At 35.5% G+C, this 24175-nt stretch overlaps 1 protein-coding gene across 4 annotated transcripts in view; it reads left to right on the top strand.

Moving 5' to 3' along the window:
* MAPK11 (mitogen-activated protein kinase 11) overlaps positions 1 to 21223 on the top strand; it is a 35722-nt gene extending 14499 nt beyond the window's left edge. For 2 of the 4 annotated variants that reach the window (XM_026081502.1, XM_026081504.1), the window contains exons 5-12: positions 2399 to 2428; positions 2565 to 2612; positions 5067 to 5181; positions 5297 to 5368; positions 7013 to 7092; positions 10983 to 11061; positions 12469 to 12642; positions 12949 to 15278. In XM_026081502.1, coding sequence (XP_025937287.1) covers positions 2399 to 2428; positions 2565 to 2612; positions 5067 to 5181; positions 5297 to 5368; positions 7013 to 7092; positions 10983 to 11061; positions 12469 to 12642; positions 12949 to 13055 — 705 coding nt within the window. In that variant the 3' untranslated portion in view covers positions 13056 to 15278. Of the gene's footprint in view, positions 1 to 2398; positions 2429 to 2564; positions 2613 to 5066; positions 5182 to 5296; positions 5369 to 7012; positions 7093 to 10982; positions 11062 to 12468; positions 12643 to 12948; positions 15279 to 19721 lie in introns of those variants that run through there. The other 2 variants (XM_026081503.1, XM_026081505.1) reach the window with 1 other exon arrangement.
* Positions 21224 to 24175: the final 2952 nt, after the last annotated feature.

Below are 24175 nucleotides of genomic sequence, written 5' to 3' on the forward strand. Positions count from 1 at the left end.
TACTGGCTGAATGTAAGGATTTTAGACTCAGAAACCGAAATGTAGTAATGACTGGTTCATTGCAGTGACAATACGTAAATGCTTTTGTTTGTGCATTAAGAGTACACAGATACTTGTGTTTCCTTTTATCAGCAGTAATCATTTCAGAAATTATCTGATTCTTTTTTTAACCAAAGATAAAACCCTAAGCCTGCAAGTGTTTACACACACAATACATGTGAACACTCCCTGTGACGGTTAACTTTAGATCAGTGTCTATTCAAGCTGTTGTTGAAGGAGAAGCGCTTCTTATGTGATATCTCAAGTGAACATGTTCTGTAGCACACAGTTTGTGTTTTATAAATTTCATGTTCTTTAGAAGTTTTTTCACTACCTGCTCATGAACAGGGTAAATGTCTGAAGTGCGATATGGCAAGTAATTCATGTTCATACTTTGGAAGACATGAGTCAGTCTGAAAAACTACAGTGCTGATTTCTGCAGAAAGCATCAAATGAGTGGAGAGATAACCAAGTTAGTTGTGTTTTTTAGAAAACTTGTGGAAGTTTATCCTAGCAATGTACAATGTTACACACAATCACATAGGATTTACACTGCTTGTAAAGTCATTGTTCCCTTTAATCATATCCATTAAAATTTACACAATAGATAGTACAGGCAATGATAGTGTAGCAAAATTTTCTTCCTAAAGAATTAAAGTATGTATATCATTTTGCTGACATTAAACATATAAGTGTCTATAATCAGGAGGCGATGTAGAAAATGCTTCCCAGTGCTTGGTGATAAGCATTTTTTCAGACCAATGCTGTTTGTTTTTCTTTCTAGGCATAAGCAAAAGGAAGAGAGAGTTGGGGATCAGCTGCTTTAGTAGTTCACTTTTCAGTACTCAGTGTTTTAGACATAGAAGATAGCTGTATGTTTGAAAGAAAGGTGTGCTAAATCCTGGCTATGAAATAGACTTATTACATGGTTTTGAGAGTCACCTGGTGTCTGAGACAATAATTCTTATTTGTGCACATGGGTTCTGCCAATTTAAGTGCAGATTTTAGTGAATGATGATTGCAGAACTGAGCCCTTAATTGCTTTGTCTCATTTACTCAAGTTAATAGCTTAACTAGGAAGATGGATTCTAGAATTAATTATCCGGCTTGCAGTCTTGAATAAAAGACTATGAATTGAATTTCTCGTGTCTCATTAGTTGGAGAACATTTGATCACAGGTAACTCCTGGTTTACATCTGTGCTGCAGTCATTACAACTTGTGCTTACATGCTGAGTAAGCTTTGGACTCACTGGTACAGGTGTTCAGCAGTACTGAACACAGACTTCAGGTCCTGCAGAAAAAGCTGTCTGAACACATGAAGCATTAACTTGGAATCCAGTAGTTTCAATAGTTTCTGAACTAGCTGGTACAGGGTTTCTTGGTGTTACCTAAAGGAACCACTATCTCAGCAAAACACAAGCATGATTAATTCTGTTGCAAACAGTGCTCTGGTTTCCCCTCTCTTCAGGTGTTACAGCCGTTGTGAAAAACATTTAGGGGTGTCCCTACCTTTTTTTATAAACAGTACATAGATATGGAATGAGAAGAATGTCACTGTTTTTTCTTTAGGTTTTTCCCATTCAGTATACAAGTTTTGCATACAGTCACTGCTTCTAAAAAAAGTTAAATTCTCATTAACAGAAGTGAATGTTTTAGAGGTCTTACTGATCTTCGTAGTCAGTAAAATTATAGATGAGCTGTCTCTTAATCCTAACAAGTTGACTATAGGCTATTACAGAGGAAGTTTTTCTCAATCTGTATTTGAATCGTTGTGTTTTATATAAAATAGCAGAGACATTAAATGCTACTTAAGGTTCCTCTTTTGAAAGTGGACTTGAAACAATGCTGTGGCCTAGGTGGGTATTCTGGCCACTAATCTATCCAGGGGTGTGAATATCTCTCACCTGCATTCAGAAGGGGGATAACACTGAAATGTTGGAGGTGTTCACAGTATGGGAAGATGGCTTATATCATCTAAGAGTCAGTACTGCTACCTAGGCCACTGGCTCACCGAGAGACTAGCTGATCAAAATGGACAACCAGATATAATAATGGATATCCAGACAGGAATAAATTTCAAATTGGAATGGAACTTTTGACAGAAGAATTACTGCAAGTGCAATTTTTTATGAGAGAATCTAGTGTTCATGTTTACCCCTCCTGAAATATCTAGCCCTGGCTAAGAGAAAACAAGTAGATTTTGAAGATAGTCATATCTCTGTTTGCCCTGAAAATGTGGTGTGACTCCATTTTGTATATAAAACCATCATTTTCAATAGCAAAAAGACAGATCAAGTGACTTGTCTCCTTTCATTTCTAACTTCAAATTTTACGTTTTTTTCCCTCTTTGTTTCACAGTATATTCACTCAGCTGGAATCATCCACCGGGTGAGTTCACTCATTGCTATAATAAAAATGAATGGAGCATGTCCCTCCATGCATCGAATGTGTTATTAAGACATTGCTGTAATATGTTTTAAAAGGCTAAAATAGTGTCTGACTAACTCTGTCTGTTCTGGTACAGGACCTGAAGCCCAGTAACCTAGCTGTAAATGAAGACTGTGAATTGAGGGTAGGAGTCGTGCTATTGTGATGATGAATGTTGTAACAGCTCCCAAGCTGGCAGTTTTCTGAGAAAACATTAGTTTGCATTTTTATTTCTTATTCAGTTAATTTCATCTATTTGTTACTGTTGCTCCCCTGGCATAGAAAAAACATTTCCATGAGCATGTGTTTTCTCCCAAATGTTAATTTATTGTTGAAACAAGTATCTTTGCAAAATGCTCAGCTCTGCTTCCTCACAGAAGGTACGTTGGCTAATAATATGGCCCACAAGTGAGTACATCAACTGAATATACCTTGAAATTTTGGTCTGTGATATGTATCTACGTCTGCATTGTATATGTGAAGCAACTTAGTAACTTTCATTTTTATTTCTAGAGAATATACAAACTGAATTAAATAATGATATGAGAAAAAAAGATACCAATATTACCAATTATATTACCAAAGGCAGTAAAAAAAAAAAAATGTAATCCACACTTCTCAAATACTATTGTAATGCCCATGTCTATATAAATACATATCTTTCTCTGTCTGTGTGATATAATATTATATAATAAGAATGAGAGTCTAGGGAGGGAAGAGATGTCTTCTAGCTTCTGGAGCCTTTACGTTTAAAAAGTGAGAAGTTTAGCATTTCTCTATGACAGCCAGAAACATCTTTCTATCTATGAGTGGGATTCTGATGTAAGCTTTATTCCAGCAGTGAGGGATTTAAGAAAAAAAATCCAAATGTTATGAGATCAGCAGAAAATCACAATATGGATAAAAGAAATGCAGTTAATTTCTGGGACTAATCCTGATCTGTGCTAAGAAACTGTAGTTCCTGTTTGTTTTAGTGACAGTTGCAGATGCTCAGCAAGTTTCATAATTACCCCTTTAATGTTTTCATGCATGTGTGTTTAGCATCTGTGAAATTTTATGGGTCATCAGGGTCTCATCATTCACTTCAAAAATGTGTCCTATATTTTGTACTGTAAGTAAAGGAGACTCTTAGTCTTTTTCTTTCTATTATTATTTTATCTGTGCACATCCTTTCCCAATTTGTTACATTGTTGTTTACTTTGCTTGTATTTATAGCTTTACATCCTGTGATACCAAATTTTTTTTCTAATAGAACAAACTAGTGGATATTTCCACTGTATACCCAAAAACTAAATAGAAGCAAAAAGAAGGAGAATATGTGTGTGTGTGTGTGCGTGTTTCTGTGTGTACACATTTGATGGAAGGGATCAGCTATTAAAGAAAAATATTGCCGAAAGCCTTATTAGAATAAGGATATTAATGTTCAAGTTTCAAGCCATAATTCTTGCCTTTTTTGTCTCATGCATTTTTTTGCTTATTTAAGAAATAATACTTTTAATGTATATTAAAAGTAAAGATGCTAAAGTATTACTTATAAAAACCTTGATGAAGAATATTAAGGTATATCTTTAAAATGGATTATAACTGGGCAATTTTGAATTATATTCTTAAAATTGTCTTGCTCCCAATGAAAAGGATTTGCTATCAGCTTAATTAATAATACTGGGTCCCATCAGGGGGTTGTGATTGATCTTAATTCACATTTCTATTTCAAGAGATGCTAAGTATCTCAGATGACTGACTTAATGAACAGCACTGAAGCTTAGATGGTACACTTTCGCAACAGTATCTCTCAAAGTTAAGGATACCTTTTAGCTCCATAATTAGTAGGATGTAGAGTAATCAAAAAATAGAAGATGAAGAAATGAGCAGAAAAAACTAATTGAAATAACTTCCTATCAATGCAAACTTAGCAAAGGAGAGCATATGGAGGCTAACATTTTGCCATCGAGCATATGAGTAATATATGTATTCAAACAGAGCTCCTTTTGTTGTTTCATGGCAGGGGTTCTATTGAAAACAGATGGTATGTGATTTAAATGTACCTTGTTATGTAGGATATATGTTTCTCTCCTAGTGTCATCAGAATGATGTGTGATTTGAGTAAATGCTACTTGTATGTAGCAATACTTAAACAGATGTGAGAGGGAATCAATAGAACTTCTGGGAATTTGTGATTAGCTTGTGTTGTCTTTAAATGTTATGGCTAGCAGCATTTGGAGTTGGCATTTTACACAAATGTTCCCAGTTGATAATGTTTCATCTTTATAGCAACAGGGCTTATTTTTAGCAAATGAATGACAGAGGAAAATTGAACTTGAGGAAAAATGTAAAGTTTGTCTTAGAGGGCAAACTTTCTCAACATTATAGTCATTTATTCACAGCCAGATCCCTCACTCTGGGAATGTCTCTGTGTAGACCCACAGACTACACACAGCAGGGTGAGCAGATGAGATCCTCCACAGAATGTTGCAGTTTTACTTCACTGAAAGTGCGGTACTTGGACTCCTGGATACACTCGGAAGTAAACAATGGAGAAAGTCAGTTGCTAAAACAACATTAACAAGGGATTTTTTTATATTTTTTTTTCATTATTTAGATTTTAGACTTTGGTTTAGCTCGACAAACTGATGATGAAATGACTGGATATGTTGCAACAAGATGGTACAGAGCTCCAGAAATTATGTTAAACTGGATGCACTACAATCAAACAGGTAAATTATAAAGACTTCCATTTTGCCTCAGCTGGATATAGTTATAAACTAAGAGGCAACTCTGTTTAATGATCTCTCTCATTCATCATACATATTTCTATCTGTTTTTTGGCAGTTGACATCTGGTCTGTTGGATGCATTATGGCAGAGCTACTGAAAGGGAAGGCCCTATTTCCAGGAGATGATTGTATCCTTTACATAAAATGCAGCTAGGTAAAATGCAAATTCTGTCTAGTTCTTCCTTTTTTCTAATGACTGAAGTGTCTCTGTGGAAATGTCTTTCAGGTAACAAAGTTTCAAAAAAGCAATTTTTGGTAATCTTTTAGTTTAGTATTATGACGGCTGAGTATGAGACCAATTGGTAGAGAAAAAACAGTAACAGATGTTCCTAGACAACAATAAGTTACATTTACTGTTTATTTTGTAACTGGTATTTAAATAATAGCCTAGTTACATCAGAACAGATTTCATCCATGTGTGTGTATCTTACTGAAATGACATACATTAAAAGTGAAGCAGAGAAAAGGTAGTGGTTTTGGATCAGCTATTAAATGTAATTTTTAAAAAAAGAAATGCTTTCAGGTTCAGAGGTTCCTAAAATCTAAACAAATTAACTTTTAAATAATAAATGAATTAATAGGCATATTGTGTCCTGTTATAAAAAAAGAGCCAGCGGTTCCTGATATTGCATAAAAGCAACAAAGTACCCTCTCTTCTTCAGCACTCTTCTGTGGTCCATGCTGGAGTATCAGTGAATTCCATTGGTGTTTCCTATGCTGACAGGAGGGAAAAAAAAATGTTGCTCAGGAGAACAGAAAAAGAGTAAAAGAAAACTGAAGAAAAATAGATAGCAAAGAATGAGGAAGCAATTGAATCAGAGGAGGAAAGCTTTTAATATGAGAAACAAAGGCACATTCTGCTGTACTGAATATTGACTTTTCTTACTACTCTGAACCTCACCCCCCAAAAAACAGTTCTGCTAAAATTAAGACATCGGCAGGTGCAAAACAACATGACATTAGAATTGCCTGAAAAACTGTTAAGACAGCGGATAAGAGACTGTCTCCCTGCTGACCTATGTGTTGTGCTCGTCCTTATTAGCCTTTACAGTAACCACAGGCGTTACTCAGATGTTCATCATATGGATGATGACTGTGCTTTAGACTGTTTGATTACCTGATAGATATGTCGTATTTAGAAAAAACAGTAAATCTAGGTTTCCTGAAATAAGATACTTTTGCTATTCTAAAATGTTGTCTACAATTACATAATTCCATCAACTTAATTAAAGCTATAAAATAACCTTGAGTCTCTAGGGAAAATGTAATGCACTTTACAGGTCACATCCGACAATGAAAAATGTGCATTTTAAAGTTTTTAATCTTGAAAGTGATACAAAATGGATGTAAAAATCTACCAAATGAGAATTTTCCACTTAACAGACCTCAGGTCAATAATCTAGCCCAAATTGCTGTAATATATAAGACTGTTCTTCAGAAATCATTCAAATCGCTGCAACATAAGCATGCAATTAAAACTAAGCTTATGAATATGTTGAGTTGGGAGCTAGGAAAGGGCAGCAATATTTTATATGCACTTTTTTCCACAGATAGGCACACCCAATAGAGATGCATATACTGTAGTAGAGAATCTGATGCTCTAGGACCAGGCTTCAGCAGGTATGAACTGATATGGTTCCATGCACAATGATGTAGTTGTGTTGCACACTAGCTTAAACATTTTAACCCTATCATGGATTGTTTAAACCCAGAAGGATTGTCTGCTGTTTATTTTTTATTACACTCCCATTTATTTTCCTGAAATAATGTAGATATTGATCAGCTAAAGAGAATAATGGAAGTTGTGGGTACTCCCAGTTCTGAACTTCTGAAGAAGATATCATCAGAACATGTGAGTTCACAGTTTCATTCACTTAACTGATTTTTCATTGTTCCTTTCTCTAATTGGCATTGTAAGTCATTGGTTGTATTACTTGGATATTCTGATTCAGAAATGAGCAAATACTTTAAAATCCCCTCTTTTTTTCTGCGGCTGGATTGGCACTATTCAAAAAATACTCATTTTAAAGGTATCCAAATGCCTTGACTATCAGCTGTATTATTTTTGATACTTGTTCTTATGTATTCAGTTTTTGACAGGAGCTTTGCAATTGGTCCTGATGATCTTTTATTTTCCTGCTATCCTTAAAATAAAAAAATAAAAATTCGAACAGATGTTTAGCTCAGAGCATTATATTGTTGCTATTAAACTTGATATCTCTTTCATTTTTGCACTTTCCATCCTTGTGAGGGATGTAACCAGATATATCAAAATCAAATACTGTTTGTTCTGTATGAGTACTCTTATTTGGATGGCTGATTTGAAATTGATATTTGTTCATCTCTGTGAATGCTTGTGTGAGGTCTGCTTTCATGCTAATATCTGCATTGTTAGCAATGTGATTTGTAACTCTCCATATAGCTTTTTTGAAGGCAATAATCTAGTAAATGAAAAATTTCCACTTCATTTCTCTGCTAAAGCTATACTTAAAAGTTTCGCTTTAAGCAATAACCATGGCTGTCCAGCTGGGCTGTAAGGAATGAGATATGATGTTGGTTAATGAAGTCAGGTGATAGGCACAGTATACAAATTCAGATAAATAACAGCACAGTGATATGAACAGCTGAAGCTGTTGCTGTTTACGTCTTTCTTTTCTTAAACTTGCATCTCAAATATTTTGCCCTTCCTTATCCTGAGGCTATCCAAAGAGCAAGGCAGAGCTGCTTTTGCTTATACCATCTAGAAAGTTAGGTGGTCAGGAAATGTGAGGCCTGTAAAGTATTTTTCAGATGCTCAGTGGCCTGGTAAGATGGAATAAAGAGTAGATAAAATAACAACTTAGTTACAACGCTTCTTTCATCCTTCTACTCAAGGCTTAGTGCAGAATATGAGCTTAGTTAGAAAAGGTAAATGAGGTCAATCTGGTACTTTGGATGCTAGATTGCTAGATTTATAACACTAATGTCTACTTTTCAGCTCATATGTATATATTGATGAGTTTTCTTTGAACTTGAAAATGAATGTAAGAAAGAACAGTAGGAGAGCCAGACCAGTACTGTATTTCTTGAAGGTCCAAGCTTAATGAAAAATAATCATCATAGGCCAGTGCACAGCTCTAGAGTTTGTGGCTACTGAGCATCTGAGAAGGATTGGGGCAGGAAGAGGAACAGTCTTTGTACTGGGGGATAGGACCAACAAGCAGGTCTAGTATTGTGCTGTTCTAAGCATAGGTCCTATATAGCCTTTGTGTGTCTTCAAGAGCCTGTGACTTCTGCAGTAATGCATTCAGAGTAGCGTACACAGATGTGCGACTTGACCACCAATAGTCAGTTTGTAAGCTTTTTGATTATGAGACATCTTAAACGTCTTAAATATTTGCTGGAGGTGGTATTTGTTTTCTCTTTCATTTCTTCCATTTCAGAGCAGACCTTGGTGAGATATGGGAATTCTGACACTGTTATATGGGGGCTAATTATACCTCTAGAGCCTAGGGAGAACACAAGAGCCAAGTTAATGAATGGAAGTTCTGCTAGGTGACCTCCAGGCTGCTGCTACCTAATAAAAGCAGCAGTGTCAAAGAAGATTGAGGTACTTGCCTCTTGCACAGGAGCGTCCATTCCTTGCCTTCTTTCTAGTTCTTCTTTACCTTATAGTTTGTCCTTATTGTTTAGATAATTCTTAATGTTGCTTGTCATCCTGGACAATTTTTTATCTATTTCTCTAACAGCAAGATCGGAGATTTTCTGAGAAGTCAACCCTATTTTCAGTTATAAGTGGGGGATTAAAGAACTGGAAATTAAAAGATCAGCTTCATGGGATGTTTCAGCAGAGGTTACCGAGCTGGTTTGCCAGTCTTTAATATGGGTTTAAACTGCAGTTGCATTTCATTACTTTCAGAATAATTTAAAACTCTAGACTCTGTTGAGTGAGTTTCTGTGGTGAATATGGGCACAGGGGACAAGTTGATAGACACTTTGACAGGCCTGCGTTATTTTCAAAGGACTTCTGGACAAGGCTGGAGTTAATCTTGACCATATCTTATTCAGTCATGGCTGGATTAGTGATGTTAATTGATGTGTCAGTACAGAAACAAATATCAAATCCATAGATGTTTGTCATAAGATAAATCTACTTTTTGCTTCTTCCTAGTCCACAGTTTCCATGCAGGAATGTGTGACAGGTCTCTCTTGCTCTGCTGTTTATACATATATATAAACTAATGCCCTAGAAAACTTAATTCTGATAAGAGCTGCATGCCCTGATTTTTCCAGCTGGTGTTTGTTACCTTTATGAATTTTTAGGGGCATAAAATAGGTGGAGTGAATCCTGGGTTTGCCTGTTCTTTAAACATCATGCTCTGCATGACTAGCTACAGCTGCTAAGAAAATCATCCTTTAGAAAGCCTAACTATCAGCACCCATAATAAAAAGGGAAAAATGCTAATATAGTTTTAACAGATTGGGGACATAAAGCTTGAAGTCTTCCTTCCATTAGGACTGGAACCTTATTAAGATTCTGAAATGCATCACTAATGGTCTAGAGTTATGCTAGAATTTGCTTAGATCTAATAAAAAGCAGAAAAAATAAATAGACTTGCTTTGTTAAATTAGAACACAGTTTGAAAGGAGACTGTTTCGCAGTGATTTAAAGTACCTTTATATCAGTTCACTATAGCTGCAGAAATTAAGAAAATGGCAGAATGAACTGGGTAGGGTACAGGATCTGTTTCCTTTGTGTGGCTATAGGATTTCACAGATATGTCAGAGTATTTTATAGTAGCTTCGTAATGCGCTGAGTTGATCAATCCTTAACATAGGTCCACAGTTCTCGATCTCCTATCTGACTTAAAGGCATGGAGTTACTCAGTATGAACTTCATTCTCTTTGCTGTCTTCAGTAGGCCAAGGATGGTTAGTTAGCTTCCTATAAAAAACTAATGGGGTTGCCAAGTGTGCAGGGAGACTGTTCCTGTAACACAGATGTATGTTTTAAAAGGATTAAGGTTTGTTCAGAGACTAGCTGTTTCTTTTACTAATTTGGGGTTTCCTCTTCTTTAACTGTTTCATTTTCAGAACTACCTGTTCTGTCTACAGCCTTTAGAATCAGCATTCAACTTCTTCAGTTAAGCATTTCTCTTATCTATCCAACTCATCCCAGAAATTCATGGCTCATATAATGTCATATATATATGTGTCATATAATGTCAGGCATCATGCTGACATCTGTGAATCAGATGTAAGGGTAGGTCTTTTCTAGCTGTGTTTGGATGAGCCTTTCACAGCTATGGCAAGCTATAAATTGTTTTAAACTTTGAAGATCTGCACCCTGGGGGTATCAGGATTCGTTCTTTGGTCAGTGAAACTACTACTCGACAGAGCAAAGTTGGAAGGGAAGGAAGCAGATCGGATTATACTAGTTTGCTGAGGGTAATGATTTAGGTTCCAGTTTCTGGTTGAAAGTTGGATGCATGTGTTCCCTGGCGATATATAGCAATGAACCAATTTGTATAGGTGAAAACGTAAGTACTAACACATAACAGCAAAATATACCTGTTTAGAACCCTCCTGTCTAGTAAGCATATATATGGGTGATTGTTAAAGTCACAAACTGATTTTATGTAAAGAACATTTCCTATGTATAAGAAATGTAACAATTATTACTTTTATTTTTTTAGACGTGATATTGTTGCTGTTGGGCAAAATTTAACCTTTGGGTGTGTGGTATGTATTGATTTATTCCCAGGCAAGAAAATACATCGAATCTCTTCCACATATGCCTCAACAGGACTTGAAAGCAGTGTTTCGTGGTGCCAATCCATTAGGTAAGAAAGTCAGACTGATATAGTTTAAATCTTTCACTACCACATAAACTCAAGTCCTACTTTGCTATATGATCCCATAATAACCATCAGACCTGTGAAAAGAGAATTCTTTAACCTTTCATTCTGAGACTGTTTTCCCTTCATGAAGCCTATGTCTTTTGTTTCTGGTGGAGATTACAGGAAGCTCCTAAAGGAAACTGTCTGTGGGTGAAAAGGCAATGGGTGTTTTAGAAAGTGAAAGACAGCTATATATGGCAGGAATAAATAAAAATATCACTAGATCTAGCGTGAAGACATCACTTCTGGCTCAGGATGGCCAGGAGTTCTCAATTGCTGGAATGCAGAAGAATATACTAGGAAGTACAGCTGTTTGATTGACCTTTTTGAATATTATTTCCTATTAATTTATTAGCCATTGTTGGATACACAATACTGAGCTAGACAGATCTTTGGTCTGATCCTGCACAATTGTTCTTATGTCTAATCAATTGGGTCTGCCTGTGCAAAAGAGATGTTCCAATGAGCCATCTCTTGTGACATGGCAAAGAAGACATTTGAGTCACTTGAGTCATGTTACTACAGTGCCTGGTCAACTCCACTGACTGTATGTTAAAATGTCATGTACAGGGAAGTATTTTAAGTTCAAAATGTTATGAATTTTCCCTGTGTATTAGAAGACAATCTTATTTTTACAAATACAAGTAGTTATGAATGCTTTCTTATCAAAAATGGAATTTATTTGCATGCGTTTCATAAGTATATGCTACCTATTAATATCGTAAAGGCAAATTGATGGCAATGCTTGTATGAAAGCGCTAAAAATAATTTTTGTATAATATTTAAAATATTTATGATAAACTTTTCATATTAAACCAATTCCAGCCCTACAGATGTCTCTTATTCCTAATATTCCAGAACTGACAACCTTAAAGTGAACATATTTGAATTTACTTTACGCTAGTAAAGTTCCTTTAAAGTTGCTTTGGAATTTTCATCTGATGATTTCTTAGGTGCTGCCAATTGAAAGTGTAATCTCACATTCACAAGTTAAGTTACTTAAATTTCCACCAGTCAGCACCAAAGTTAAGCACACAATGCACAAAACAGGATATTTAACTTTTCAAGTACTCAGAAAACTTTTCAGAATCAGGGCCTTTGATGTCTAAAGAGGTGAGTCAGGTATCAAATAGACCAAAATGAACCATTGTGTATGACACAAGCACAGAAAATTCTACTCAGCTTATAAATCTTCAAAATTTGTTTATTATATTACCTAAACTAATATTTTGTGGTTTTTCCAATAATGTTTGCTGATTTTAAGGTGAGTAAGAATAGATTTGTGTGCAAACAGTGTTACTTCTAGGTAGTCTCTTCTGGTTTTGATCCGAGGTTCTCTTTTTCCCTCAGCTGTAGATCTTCTTGAGAAGATGCTTATATTAGACAGTGATAAAAGAATTACTGCCTCAGAAGCACTTGCACATCCATACTTTGTACAGTATCACGATCCAGATGATGAGCCTGAGGCTGAGCTATATGACGAGTCAATAGAGAATAAAGAACGAACCATAGAAGAATGGAAAGGTAAGAGATGATTGCATACAGTACTTAATACATTCAGCAGAACAAGACTTAAGTAACAATTTTGCTCTGTTTCTAACCAGAATAATTTGAGCTCTGAAACCTCAAGGAAACAAGATAAGTCCATGTGTTTGTGACTGGACAAGTGGAAAGGGTTGTCTTTCCTCTGTGGATTTCACTCTCTTCCCCCATTGTTTTTCTTCCTCTATCATCTTCTAACTACATTTCCTATAGCAGGTTCAGACTTAACTAAAAGCTGCTGCTAGTGATTACACAACCACACATTTTATATTACTTCTAATTTTCTAGGTCAGATCCTCAGCAGAAGTAATGGACCTAGAGCAAGTGACACTATTTGGGATTCTGGCCTACTTTTCTTCAGAACCAGCAATGTGCTCCCATATAGTTTGCTATGAGTAAATGCAAAAACAAGAATTACACGTTTATTGCCTAGAAATATTCACCCATAGGTGAAAGCTACCATAGTGCAGATTGAACACCAGTGTACTGTGCATAATGAAAGCTTAAGCGGTTTTTGCGGGAGTAGAGAGATGCATGTACTTCATGTCAGCCTTCTCTGTAAAGGTGAATTTCCACTTCAGTACTTTTCCTGTGTGCACACTGCAGTTGTAAAATGTAGTTACTTCATTAAGTTAAAAAAATCAGACTCCAAATAAGGTAGGCCATTTAAATGATATATGGTGGTTATTATGATTTCCAGTGCACACATATTAATAAGGAAATTGTAGGAGACAATTAGATAGGGGTTATTTTATATTTCTTAAGCATATTCTCTTTGAGAAGCAGAAGACTGAATGGTATGGTAGCTTAAGGGGAGAACTGAAAAGAAGTTTTCTTCCTCTTTCAGCTGGATATGTGCCTCCATGGATATTTTTGTACACCCTGCAGATAGTTTAGAAAAAAATACACAGCCCTTGGCCTAAATGTGTTTTGAACAGTCATATTAGACTGTAACAACTGCTTCAGAAGCCCACGCCTGCTGACTTTGCCTGGTATCTTGTATGGATCTCTCCTATGGCCCATAAACATCAGCCAACATGTGATAGTTTAGAAAGACTAGACATGACAAAGTTTTAACTGGGTAATTTGGTACCCCAAGAAGCAGCCTTTGACAGAAAGGTTGGCTACTTCTTTTTTCTGATAGATAATTAGGCTCTCACAGTTTTAATATCTGTCCATTGGAATTGGTGGCCTTAAGGAGGTGAAGTACACTTCATTCACTCAGAACTGAGCAGCTTCGGGCATCAGAGAGGAGCACTCATTTCCATATACCCATAGAGAATGTGCTCCACCCCACTGAGACTGGAGGCATTTTCTATTTCACTTCAGCTACTGGCACAGTATCATCTTTTTCACTTTAAGTAATGAGGGAAGAGGAAGAGGTGAACCAGAGATGTGATGGAGCTGCCTCAACCTGCTTGCACCTTTGCAGGAAGAAATTTCTTTAATTAATCTCCAGCAGATTTAAAGCACTTTGCACTACTATGATATTACAGGCACTTGTACCAGCTCCAACCCTGACCCAGAGCATTTTGTGGAGGAATACAAGTCTGATGAAAGCATATTCATGCTGGCAGTTGAGTCATACAGACTGTAATTTCTTGTGTGGTTTTCTAAATCATTTTTATGTTTATGCAAATAATACAGAGCAGCAACTCTTCTCTAGGTTAAGGATGGCTTTCTATCGGAAAGCAAGGGCATCGTTTGGTGGGAGAAATATTTGGGTTGTGTTCAAGTGATTTTCACATGTGAGTTGCTAGTAAAGCTAATGATAAACTACAGGATTCTAAGCTGATTTGATCTTTGTTTTTATAATATTTTGTTGATAAAGATGATAGCAATCAGTTGAATATTTGCTCTTTAGTGAGGTTTGTTTCTTTAAATGGTCACCTGAAAATTTTATAGGAAGCGCTGATTATTTGCACTATACATACAAATATAAATGTAATACTTGTTACAAACATCAAATAAACCTAGAGCAGTTATCATATTTCCAATCTCTGAGTCTCACAAGAATAAGATAAATGAGAAATCAGAAATCTTGTCTCATGGCAACAGCTCTTTCTGTAATAAAATTCTTAAAACATGTTCATTTCATCTTTAACTTGTCCAGTACACACTAATCTAAAAGCCACTTGCTAGGTATTCCACAATATACTTAGAATATTTTTTAGCACATACAGGTCTTAGGGATTCTTCCCTAATTCCCCTCTGCCATTAAAGAGTATTTGTCTGTCACTGATCACTAGAGGATGCCTCAGCTCCTGCACTTCGCCCTCCCAAATCTTTCTGCCAGAAGACGGTAATTTTTAAGTCCAGACATGAAAATTGTCCATATAAATGTGCATTTTGCTAATAATTCTTTATTCAGCCAAGTAATTGGGATTAATAGCTAAACCATCCTACCGACTCTTTTTGAGATGAGAGTTGATGAGGATTTTACTTTGGGGTTACACTCTACATCCCATCCTTGCGAAATACTGCAACAGCCTTTTTTTTACTGGTTCATGCCATGCTTGCATCATGTTTGTATTGCACTACAGTATCACGGAAATAACAATATGGCTAAACGTTAAGTTTTTAAGTATTCTGAAGTACAGTCCAGCTTTGTTATTGTCTAATAGGGCATATTATGCTAAAACATTCTTACTAGATATTTCAAATTAAAACAATAATGTTCTAAAAAATTCATTGTTCCTATTAATTACTAAAGCCCTCTCCTTGGCTTAAGATGAAACATTATATTCAATATAGTAAATGCTCTTCTGTTTCTAGTAGTATATTTTGTAACTGTTATTCCACAGAGTTTTGATATTAATATACTAGCATGATGGGTAGGTTTATGATGGAAATTACTGACCTTCCGTAGCTTCCTCATGCCCTTCCACTGACTGCCTACATTTGTGCCATCCTTATCCTGGGGATTGTGGGGGGGAAGACTAGCAGACTGACTACAGCAAATTCACCTTACAAAAAGGTAGGAAATGGGTCATGGATCTCTCTGACAATAAAGCAACCTCCTAGCATCCTGAAAAGGGTTTTTTAGAATCCTATTGAGTCTGTACAGAAAATGAGAATTGACTGGTATCAGTTATTCCTTCCATGTGCCCTCTGAAAAATCTGGCAGCATACAACACTTCACATGTTTATCATGAGCAATGTTCAGTTTGCTACTGTAGATGACTTATTTTCTTATTTCCTTCAGTTGACTGAGCCTTTAACAGGAAAGTTTAACAATTTCCGATTCATGAAACTGGTTTCTGTTTGTGATGAAACACTGTTAAAATTATTTTGGGAACAATCTTAGCTTAACACTTTCTTAACTGAAATGGGGAAGTAGAAGTGACTTCTCTAGGAAAGAGAATATATTCCGCAGCAGTATATTTTTGTATGTCACAGTCTTTGCTGGAACTACAGATGAAATTCCTTCTTTATGCAGGAAAAAAAGACCTGTGAAACAAAGATCTCAAAACTGTGCTGGCACAGGAGATGCAGCTCTTCTTCCTGGCAATATTTTTATCTTGGGAAATAAACTTCCTTCACATTTCTGCATAGTTCATATAGCATTAAAAATCCTCTAAGAAAGCTTCTGTGCTCTGAAAATGGAGAAAATACTAAGTCTAAGGCTCTGGTGACTTCAGTTATTTGACTTAGTGAAGAGAAGCAGAAACTTCTAGGTACTTAAAGCATTTTCTATTAGGTAAATCACTATTTCAGATGCTGCATTGAAGCAAACGTGTATTTGCTTTCTGTGTGTTGAATAAGAGAAGAGGCAGTCTTATATAATGGTGTTTTTTATAGGTTTCTTTGTGTAGTGATTCTTTAGCAGGTCAGGAAAAAAAAAATTCCTTGCTGAATCTAAACTGACTGAAAATAAGGGTTAGAATAAATGAGGATTTAGAACTGTTCAGAAAAAAAAAATCCTCAACCTTTTTTTTGGAAAAAAACAATGACGCAATCTTTTTGATACTTTTGCCTAGAAGGGTGTCAAAAGACAACTTTTAAAAGAGCAGTAATGTTGATGTGAATATTTTGAGGCATGGTAAATTAAATATTCCTAAAACTACTTGGGGCACCATTTGCACAGAACGGTCTGTGTCTGTACTCTTAAGTCTTTGCAGCCTTCAAAATAAGGTGACCACCCCTGGGTTACCTACCACACTAACTTACGAAAGATGTACAAAGATTTTTGGGGGCTATGCTAGTGACACAAGCCAGAAGTATGTTAGGAATCAGGGCAACTGAACAATATAGATGACTGATTAGCAGTGTAGGAATGTCTTCATAGCAAGCTAAACCACAGTCAGTATTGGACTAAACATACTAATATTTTTAATGTTCTTTATTACATGTACTTAGAAAAATCAGAAGCTGTAAGTATTGAATTATTTACTTTTAATCAGTTGAATACTGTAGGCTGACTGAGAAGATAATCTCTCATTTCTTGCCTTGTTTTCCTGAAAAATGTGTATTTTTCTTAAGCTTTTTGCAAGTGTGTGTATTAAGCTATCTTTAATCTATCTTTTTTGTATTTTGGTATTCATGACTCCATATAGCTTAGCAAAGCATTATCCTAACAAATAAAATATTTATTAATCTTTCCTAACAGAAACTACTGTCCTGGTAAAACTGAGGCAGGAATTATAACAATATCATGAATTTTATTACTATTTTTATGAGCATGTTTTAATAATGTAATGCTTATAAACATGGAAAGGGGATTAAAAGCATAGATTTTTGGAAGTTAATTTTTGCTTCTTGTTTTCTTTAAACAAGCAAATTAACAGCAAAAATTACTCAGTCTTGAGTATCAATGAATAATTGACATCATATCAAGTAACTGTAACTGTGACTCCTTGCTCTCACTTAGTTATCATGTAAGAGAACCTAACCTGTCACCGCAATGATATAATAACCTGTTCTTTTTTTCCCTTCCACCAGACAACATTAGAAATAAAACCTCACTAGTGTCAGTAACATACCTCTGAGGCCAGTGCATATGAAAAAGTTTATGGCTTTATTTATAACAATTTACTTTTCAGTGTCCAAATTCTATCCATGTGCAACTGAGATGATTGTTACAACATTTAGAACATCATAAAATCAAATTTGATCAGTTGGCTGAATGAAACAACTGATTTTCTTTATATAATGTTACAATACTTTTTGTAAATACAAATTTTATAAAAAAAACTCCTATAGCATTAATGCCAATAGTAACCCCATTATCTTTACAAGAACAAGCTGTTGGGTTGTTTGAAAACAGCAAAATTAACCAGATGCAGATTTGTAGGTTAGGTTAGTTTTGAGAGAAAACATGGCTAGAAAAGGAACAAGAAAGACACAAGCAGATAGCTCAGATTTTTTCAGTCCTCTGAGAATGCTCTGTTTTGATTTCCACAAAGCTTTTTAAATCCATTATGCTTGGCACAGTTGAAGAAAATATAGTCACATTATTGTCTCATGAAATTAAGAGGGATCAAACAAATAAAATCAAGACTTCAAGAGTAAAAATGGCTCAGGACAAAGTGCAGAGAAACTGTTCTCTCAATCTATATACACTTCAGGCTTGTTTCTCTCCCCAGAGTGAGAGCATTTCATGGCAGAGGCAAGAATAAATAAAAAAGAATTGTGCACACTTTTTGCACGCAGAAATTTGTCATTTTATTAAGTCAGCTGACAACTTATTTTCAAGTGCGGTATGTGCCACATTTAAATAAAATGACATCAAAAGTCACCGGGTGCATAGAATGTATTGTTAATGAAATACTGACCCGGTTTCTCAATGGCATATTTCCCCTCTCTTTCTGTTCAAATTAAAAATCAGTGGTGATTGATCCTGAGAGGGACTGAGCACCCAAAGTGAAATGTCATTTGGACATCTTGTCATAAGAGTTTCCTTGGCCTCCGTTAGATACTGCAGAAATTTGCGGCCCAAGCTAACCTAGATTTTTTTCTGGCATGTTTTTATATGTTTTTTCAGACTGGTCACTGACTCACCTAACCAGTCCTTCAACCTTAGGGGTTCTGCACCCGGCATTTCTTTCAGAGAAGTTGTCCACTCATTAGGTTAAGCTGGCACATTGGTCACCTTATACGATGCTGCAGTGTAACACAATCAAAGCATAAGCAAGATTTAGCCCTAAGATTTTTATGCAATTTCCAGAGGAGTGCCAGGTCCACTTGTATATGTATTAGCTGTCTCTGACCACAGATCTTTTAAATAAACTAGCTCATAGGCATGAGTTTGATATGATTTAACAGTTAGTATTTGAAAAACAGGTCCTGAGGTAATGTGTTTTTAGCCACTTAACTTATGTGTGAGCTGGATTTGGTGCTTAAAAATCTGTTACCTAACTTGAGAAAATACATAGGAGGTAGCCACTGATATATTTTTCCATTACTTCACAAGGCACAAAATATGACGTGTCAGCACAGAAAGATAAAGAGCTATTCCTAAAGCAATGTAAAATAGCAGAGAACCCATGTTTCTATTTAAGTCTTTCTTGGTGAAAATAGGACTAAGTGTGAGGCAAAAGAATATTTTGTCTGAAGACCTTAAGTAAGTTATAATAAAATCAAAAAAAAAAAAACTGACTCCAGAACCCAAGGCATTAGTACAGAATTCCAGGTGATTTATGCTGAAGGCAATTGACTGAGATGATAAAGAATGTTCTCTGCAGTTAAAAGTGTACATTTTAAAACCTGTCTGGGAGCTTTTAAAGGTTCCATTTTACATTACATTTTGTCTTTTATTACGTCATTTTGGCAGGTCATCTGACAGCATAATCTATGTTTCCATTTCAGGGCCTGTGTGTTTTAGTAATTAGCTGTAGAGGACAGACATGCGGTAGAATAATAGTATCTGTGAGCCCAATTCATTATCTGAAGATAACAGATTCCTAGTGAGTTCAATCTATTTTTGGATCTAGACTCTATATAGTAAGGCTGGAAATACAAACTGCAAGTCACATGTATCCATTTAATTGTTTGGTCTAGAGTAATTTTTTTTAAGGAGAATATCACATAATTCTTCTCTCTTCCTTACCCCCTCTCTGCAGAACTTACTTACGAAGAAGTGATTAGCTTTAAACCACCTGACTTAAAAATGGACAGCCTGGAAATAGAACAGTAAATACAGGCAGCTGTGTTTTGCCTTGCTGCACTATGAAGACTGTTAAAATATAACCATACAATTTAACCTGTGTTCAAGAGTAGATTTTACTATCCAAAGATGTTGGAGAAGATGTGGAAAAGCAGATACATTATACAGAAGCCAGCTGTTTCTGTTTTTTTGCCTTGTAATATGAATGTATTCCCAACATATAAAAGGATAAAGAACTGCTTCATTCTGACGAAATGATGCACTGAGTTCTGTTTAACTGTTTTCTGCATGTTTCACTTTATCAGTTGTATTGCCAAAATGAAGGTGACTTTTTAAATTAATTTTAAATCGTACATTTAAAGCATGAATGTATACAAACATAAACATAGTAGGCCATAAAAGCAATCTGTTTTTTTTTTTCCTGGCATTAACCTAATTTTCTGTGTTTGTTTGTTTTCATTTTATTTATAGTTAGTGCCTTTATGGAGAGAGGGTGTGGTAGTGAGATAGACAGAATATGCATATGTAGTCATATCTGTGGTGGTCTTATGAATATACTGGATGTCTCTCAAATGATCTAACACCAGTTGGAAGTCAGTAAAAATAAATCATCGTCTTCTGTTGCCGTTAAAGTGTCTGTTCTCATTATTTTCCCTACATAGATATTTTTTTTTAATCCACACAAAGTTTATGAGAACATTTCAGTTTGTGATGCTACTCCTAACCATGCTGTTGGTGGAGTGTTGGTAAATTTGCACACGTTCACGGGAAGCTGCCCTGAAGTTGCTCCAGCAAATCTCTATAGCTTCTGTAAACTTCAGCAAAAGCTTTCCCAGACTCTGATGTAAGAATACTGGATTCAGGCAACTGCTTTGAACTCAGTATTCCTCATTATCTTATTTTCCTTCACTTAGTCCTTGGAAAACTAATCTAACAGTTGTCATTGGAAGACGAGACAAAACAAGAAGATTTAAGAATAGCTTGGGAATTTGTGAAAACCAAAATACCCATCTCACTGGAGTGTCCTCTTAAGCAAAATTTTGAAGTCTTTCCAGCTCTGAAAAGGTGAAAAATCAAAATGTAAATGATAAATTGCAGGATATATCAAATACCAAGATGTCTTAAAGAATTGCATTTATAATCTCATTTCCCCTAAAGGCATAATATTGATAGAGGAGTATCCTTTGGCATGAGGTTTCTTGAGGTTTAATGGCTGTGTCTTTTTCATACCCTTGTGATTCCTGATTGCACAAACATGTTCTTCGTTTTTGTGTATGGTTCTCACTCTGGCAAAGTCTCGTTTTGGAAGTGACTTTTTATATTATTTAGGTTTTCTGCAACTTCTGTCATTAGATTGAGTTGTACAGCTTTTACATGAGCTAATGAATTCTACTTCATTTACTTACCTTCCCCTTTTCTATGTAAATCTTTTTCTTAATAAACAGAAACAAAAAATCATAAGTCCAAGTACTTTTATTTTTTCAAAGATACTTAACATAGTATTGTTTGTCTTGAGAAATAGAAATAATAATTTTATTAAAACCATTGCTAATTTGTGGTGGAAAGTTGTTGTTAATATTTGCATATTATCTAATACATTCAGTAGAATACAGTTATTTGTATTCAACTTTCTTCAAGGCATATTAATGTGAAAGTAAATGCTTGCATGGATTTATTGAGAGTCCTCTGAATTATTGTCTGGCTGTCATTCCATTGACTTAGAAGTTGGATGAAGCCTATGATGGACATTCAGAGTCTTATTAAATTTCATACTGACTAAAATAGGTGAAAAGGTTGTAAAACACTTTAAATGACTTGTCTGACTACATAATGAAAATCATCACTCTGTCATGTGTTAAACATATATTGTTTACCAGTTAAAAGAGAAATGAATCAGTGTTTCTCTGAAATCTCACAATCAGTTTGTTAGGCTGCTCTGCAACTCTATACCAGCTGGAAAGGCAAGTATGAAATAAAGAAATTTCATGAAAACTTTCTGCATGAAACAACAAATAATTCAGTGTGGGATTTGTCCCATAGTCTGTTCAGTCTAGTTTCCTGGCTATGAGGGTGGCCATTGCCAAATGTTTCAAATGAATATGTAAAAACTATGTGGTGGGCAAATACCAAACAATCTATTCTTACTGTGTGTCTTGTTGTATCTCTGTTGGTTAAAGTAAAAAGACACAAGGTTTTATATCTCTCCCCAAATTTATTGTTCTGGACACTCAGAATCTTCTTTAACTAGATAGTTAAAATGTCCCCAAAATATATTTGGTTTTGCGTTCAAAGATGTAATTTTTTCTAGAAGATAAATTCATGTAGTAAGAATATAGTCATAGCTACATTTAAACTAGTCAAAGGTGACAGAGTAATGGATAACATGAGCCCAGCTATTGTTAATGAAATACCACCAAACAGCATAAATCATCATCTCAAGGTGATTTCTCAGACCTTAAAAGCCACCAATTAAAATATTTTCCTAGTCCAGGTAAGAGATTCCTGTATGCTACAGTAATGTGATAAGTTTATTTATCTATTTGCAACAGCAGGACATAGCAATTGGAAAGATGGTACCCCAGTGAAACAGATACATGGAAGGCTTAGTACTAATAATACTTATCATTTGAACACAGATGGAACATTTGTCAGCTGACCAAAACAGGCTAATGAAGGTAAGCCTCTAGGAGTGAGGATTTTGTCATGGTTGGTGACCCTATAAGACAGATCACTTACTTACAACTAGATTTAAGTAGAATAGTGAGGATTTTATTTCATTTGAGTTTGTTGCTAAAAATGTCTTTAAAGAAAGCATTGCTTACATGGCCCAAATATTACTCACAAAACTTGTAGTGGAGCATGCTAAACTGTTTTTTATCTCCTGATGCCATTCTTACTCTCATTATTGTAATCAGGCTTTTATATCTTCTTTATACATTGACACAAGAGTGTCATAGATTTTAGCCTACAATAAGTTACTGTGCTCATCATCCCTGACCACCTGCAAAATACATAATTAGTTGTCAAAGAAACATGAGTGAAAAGTTCTACTTAAGGAAGCAGCCTATACCTCAGCTATTCGGGTGTGCAATGGAGGAAAATGTCAGCTCCTCTCATTAGTTAATTACTGCCATTCTTAACAATTTATTTCTAACCTGAATTTACCTAATTTTAGCCTTCAGCCTCTAGAGCTTGCTACCCCTCTGCCTACTAAATTGAAATCACCTCTGGTATTTATTATCTCACTCTAATCAATATTAACTGCAACCCCAAATCTAGTGGTCTTATCATTATTGGAAGCAAAAGGTCTTGCAGTAAAAGAAGTAAAAGAAAAATCCCAAAAGTCTTTTACTTACATCTCAATCTTTTGACATGCATAACTATACAGTTCATTTCTTTTAAAAACTGTATGATTATTTTTTAAGCCCTCTATCTGATCAGCACTGAAGCTTAGTAGCAGGAAATTAGTATCTCATAGCTAAAGCAAAAATAAAGACAAGACTAAAGAAATCTCTAATTTACAAGTGTGCTAACAGAAGGTAAAACTGAGAATGGGGTAGAGGAAAAGTGCATCATTATAGGGTATCACTTGCCATAATAAACAGAATTCCCTCCTCTGAGAAAAAGTGGCCACACAAGTATGAGACAGCAGGCTTACTAATTAATGACTTTGGGAATTTATAGAAAGATAAGTAATACATTAGGTAATCAACACTCTGATGCATGAACAAATATCATGCAACAGTAGGTCAAGAAACCATTAACTAGACAGCATTGTTGCAGAATTCCCATTAGTGCCGTCTGCCTATTTTTATTTGGTGCAAAAGACAAAAGCAAGAGGAAAGGAGGTTGATCGCAAGGAGAAACACTGCAAGATGAGATACTGAAAGAATGAGTGCTTGTACTAGGAGCAGGAGGGGGACAACTGTTTCAAGGATAGGATACTGACAACAAAAATCAGCTTTGACAGAGGTGGGGAGTAGTCAATACAAAAGCCACTTCCTTCCTTTCTTCCTGTCACATGTGCTCCTAGGTCATAAAAAGAATACTTCCACCTTCCTGATTCTCAGAACCTGGTCAAAGATGAATCTATATAAAAAGTACTGTATTTAACTGCACTCACAAACTACTTCAGTATCCTTTGCCATATTTACAATTGCTGACTTGGCTCAAGAAGGTCTGACAAATTAGCTGGTGATAGCTCCTGCTCCTGGGAAATTCTTTTAATACCCAGGATGACTAGCAAAAAATCTGGGGGGAAGTTCACTGTGAACTGGATAAATTATGTCCTCTGTTAGCACAGAAAAGAATTCAACCTAGACAGTATCAACTAGTATCAACACCTCTGTTTTTCTTAGAAAGATTAGGAGCCACAGAGCTGTTTGTTGCTTTTACATATGAACCATGTAG

This window comes from Apteryx rowi, unplaced genomic scaffold (genome assembly GCF_003343035.1).
Source record: "Apteryx rowi isolate R43461 unplaced genomic scaffold, aptRow1 scaffold_550, whole genome shotgun sequence".
Lineage (NCBI taxonomy): Eukaryota > Metazoa > Chordata > Aves > Apterygiformes > Apterygidae > Apteryx > Apteryx rowi.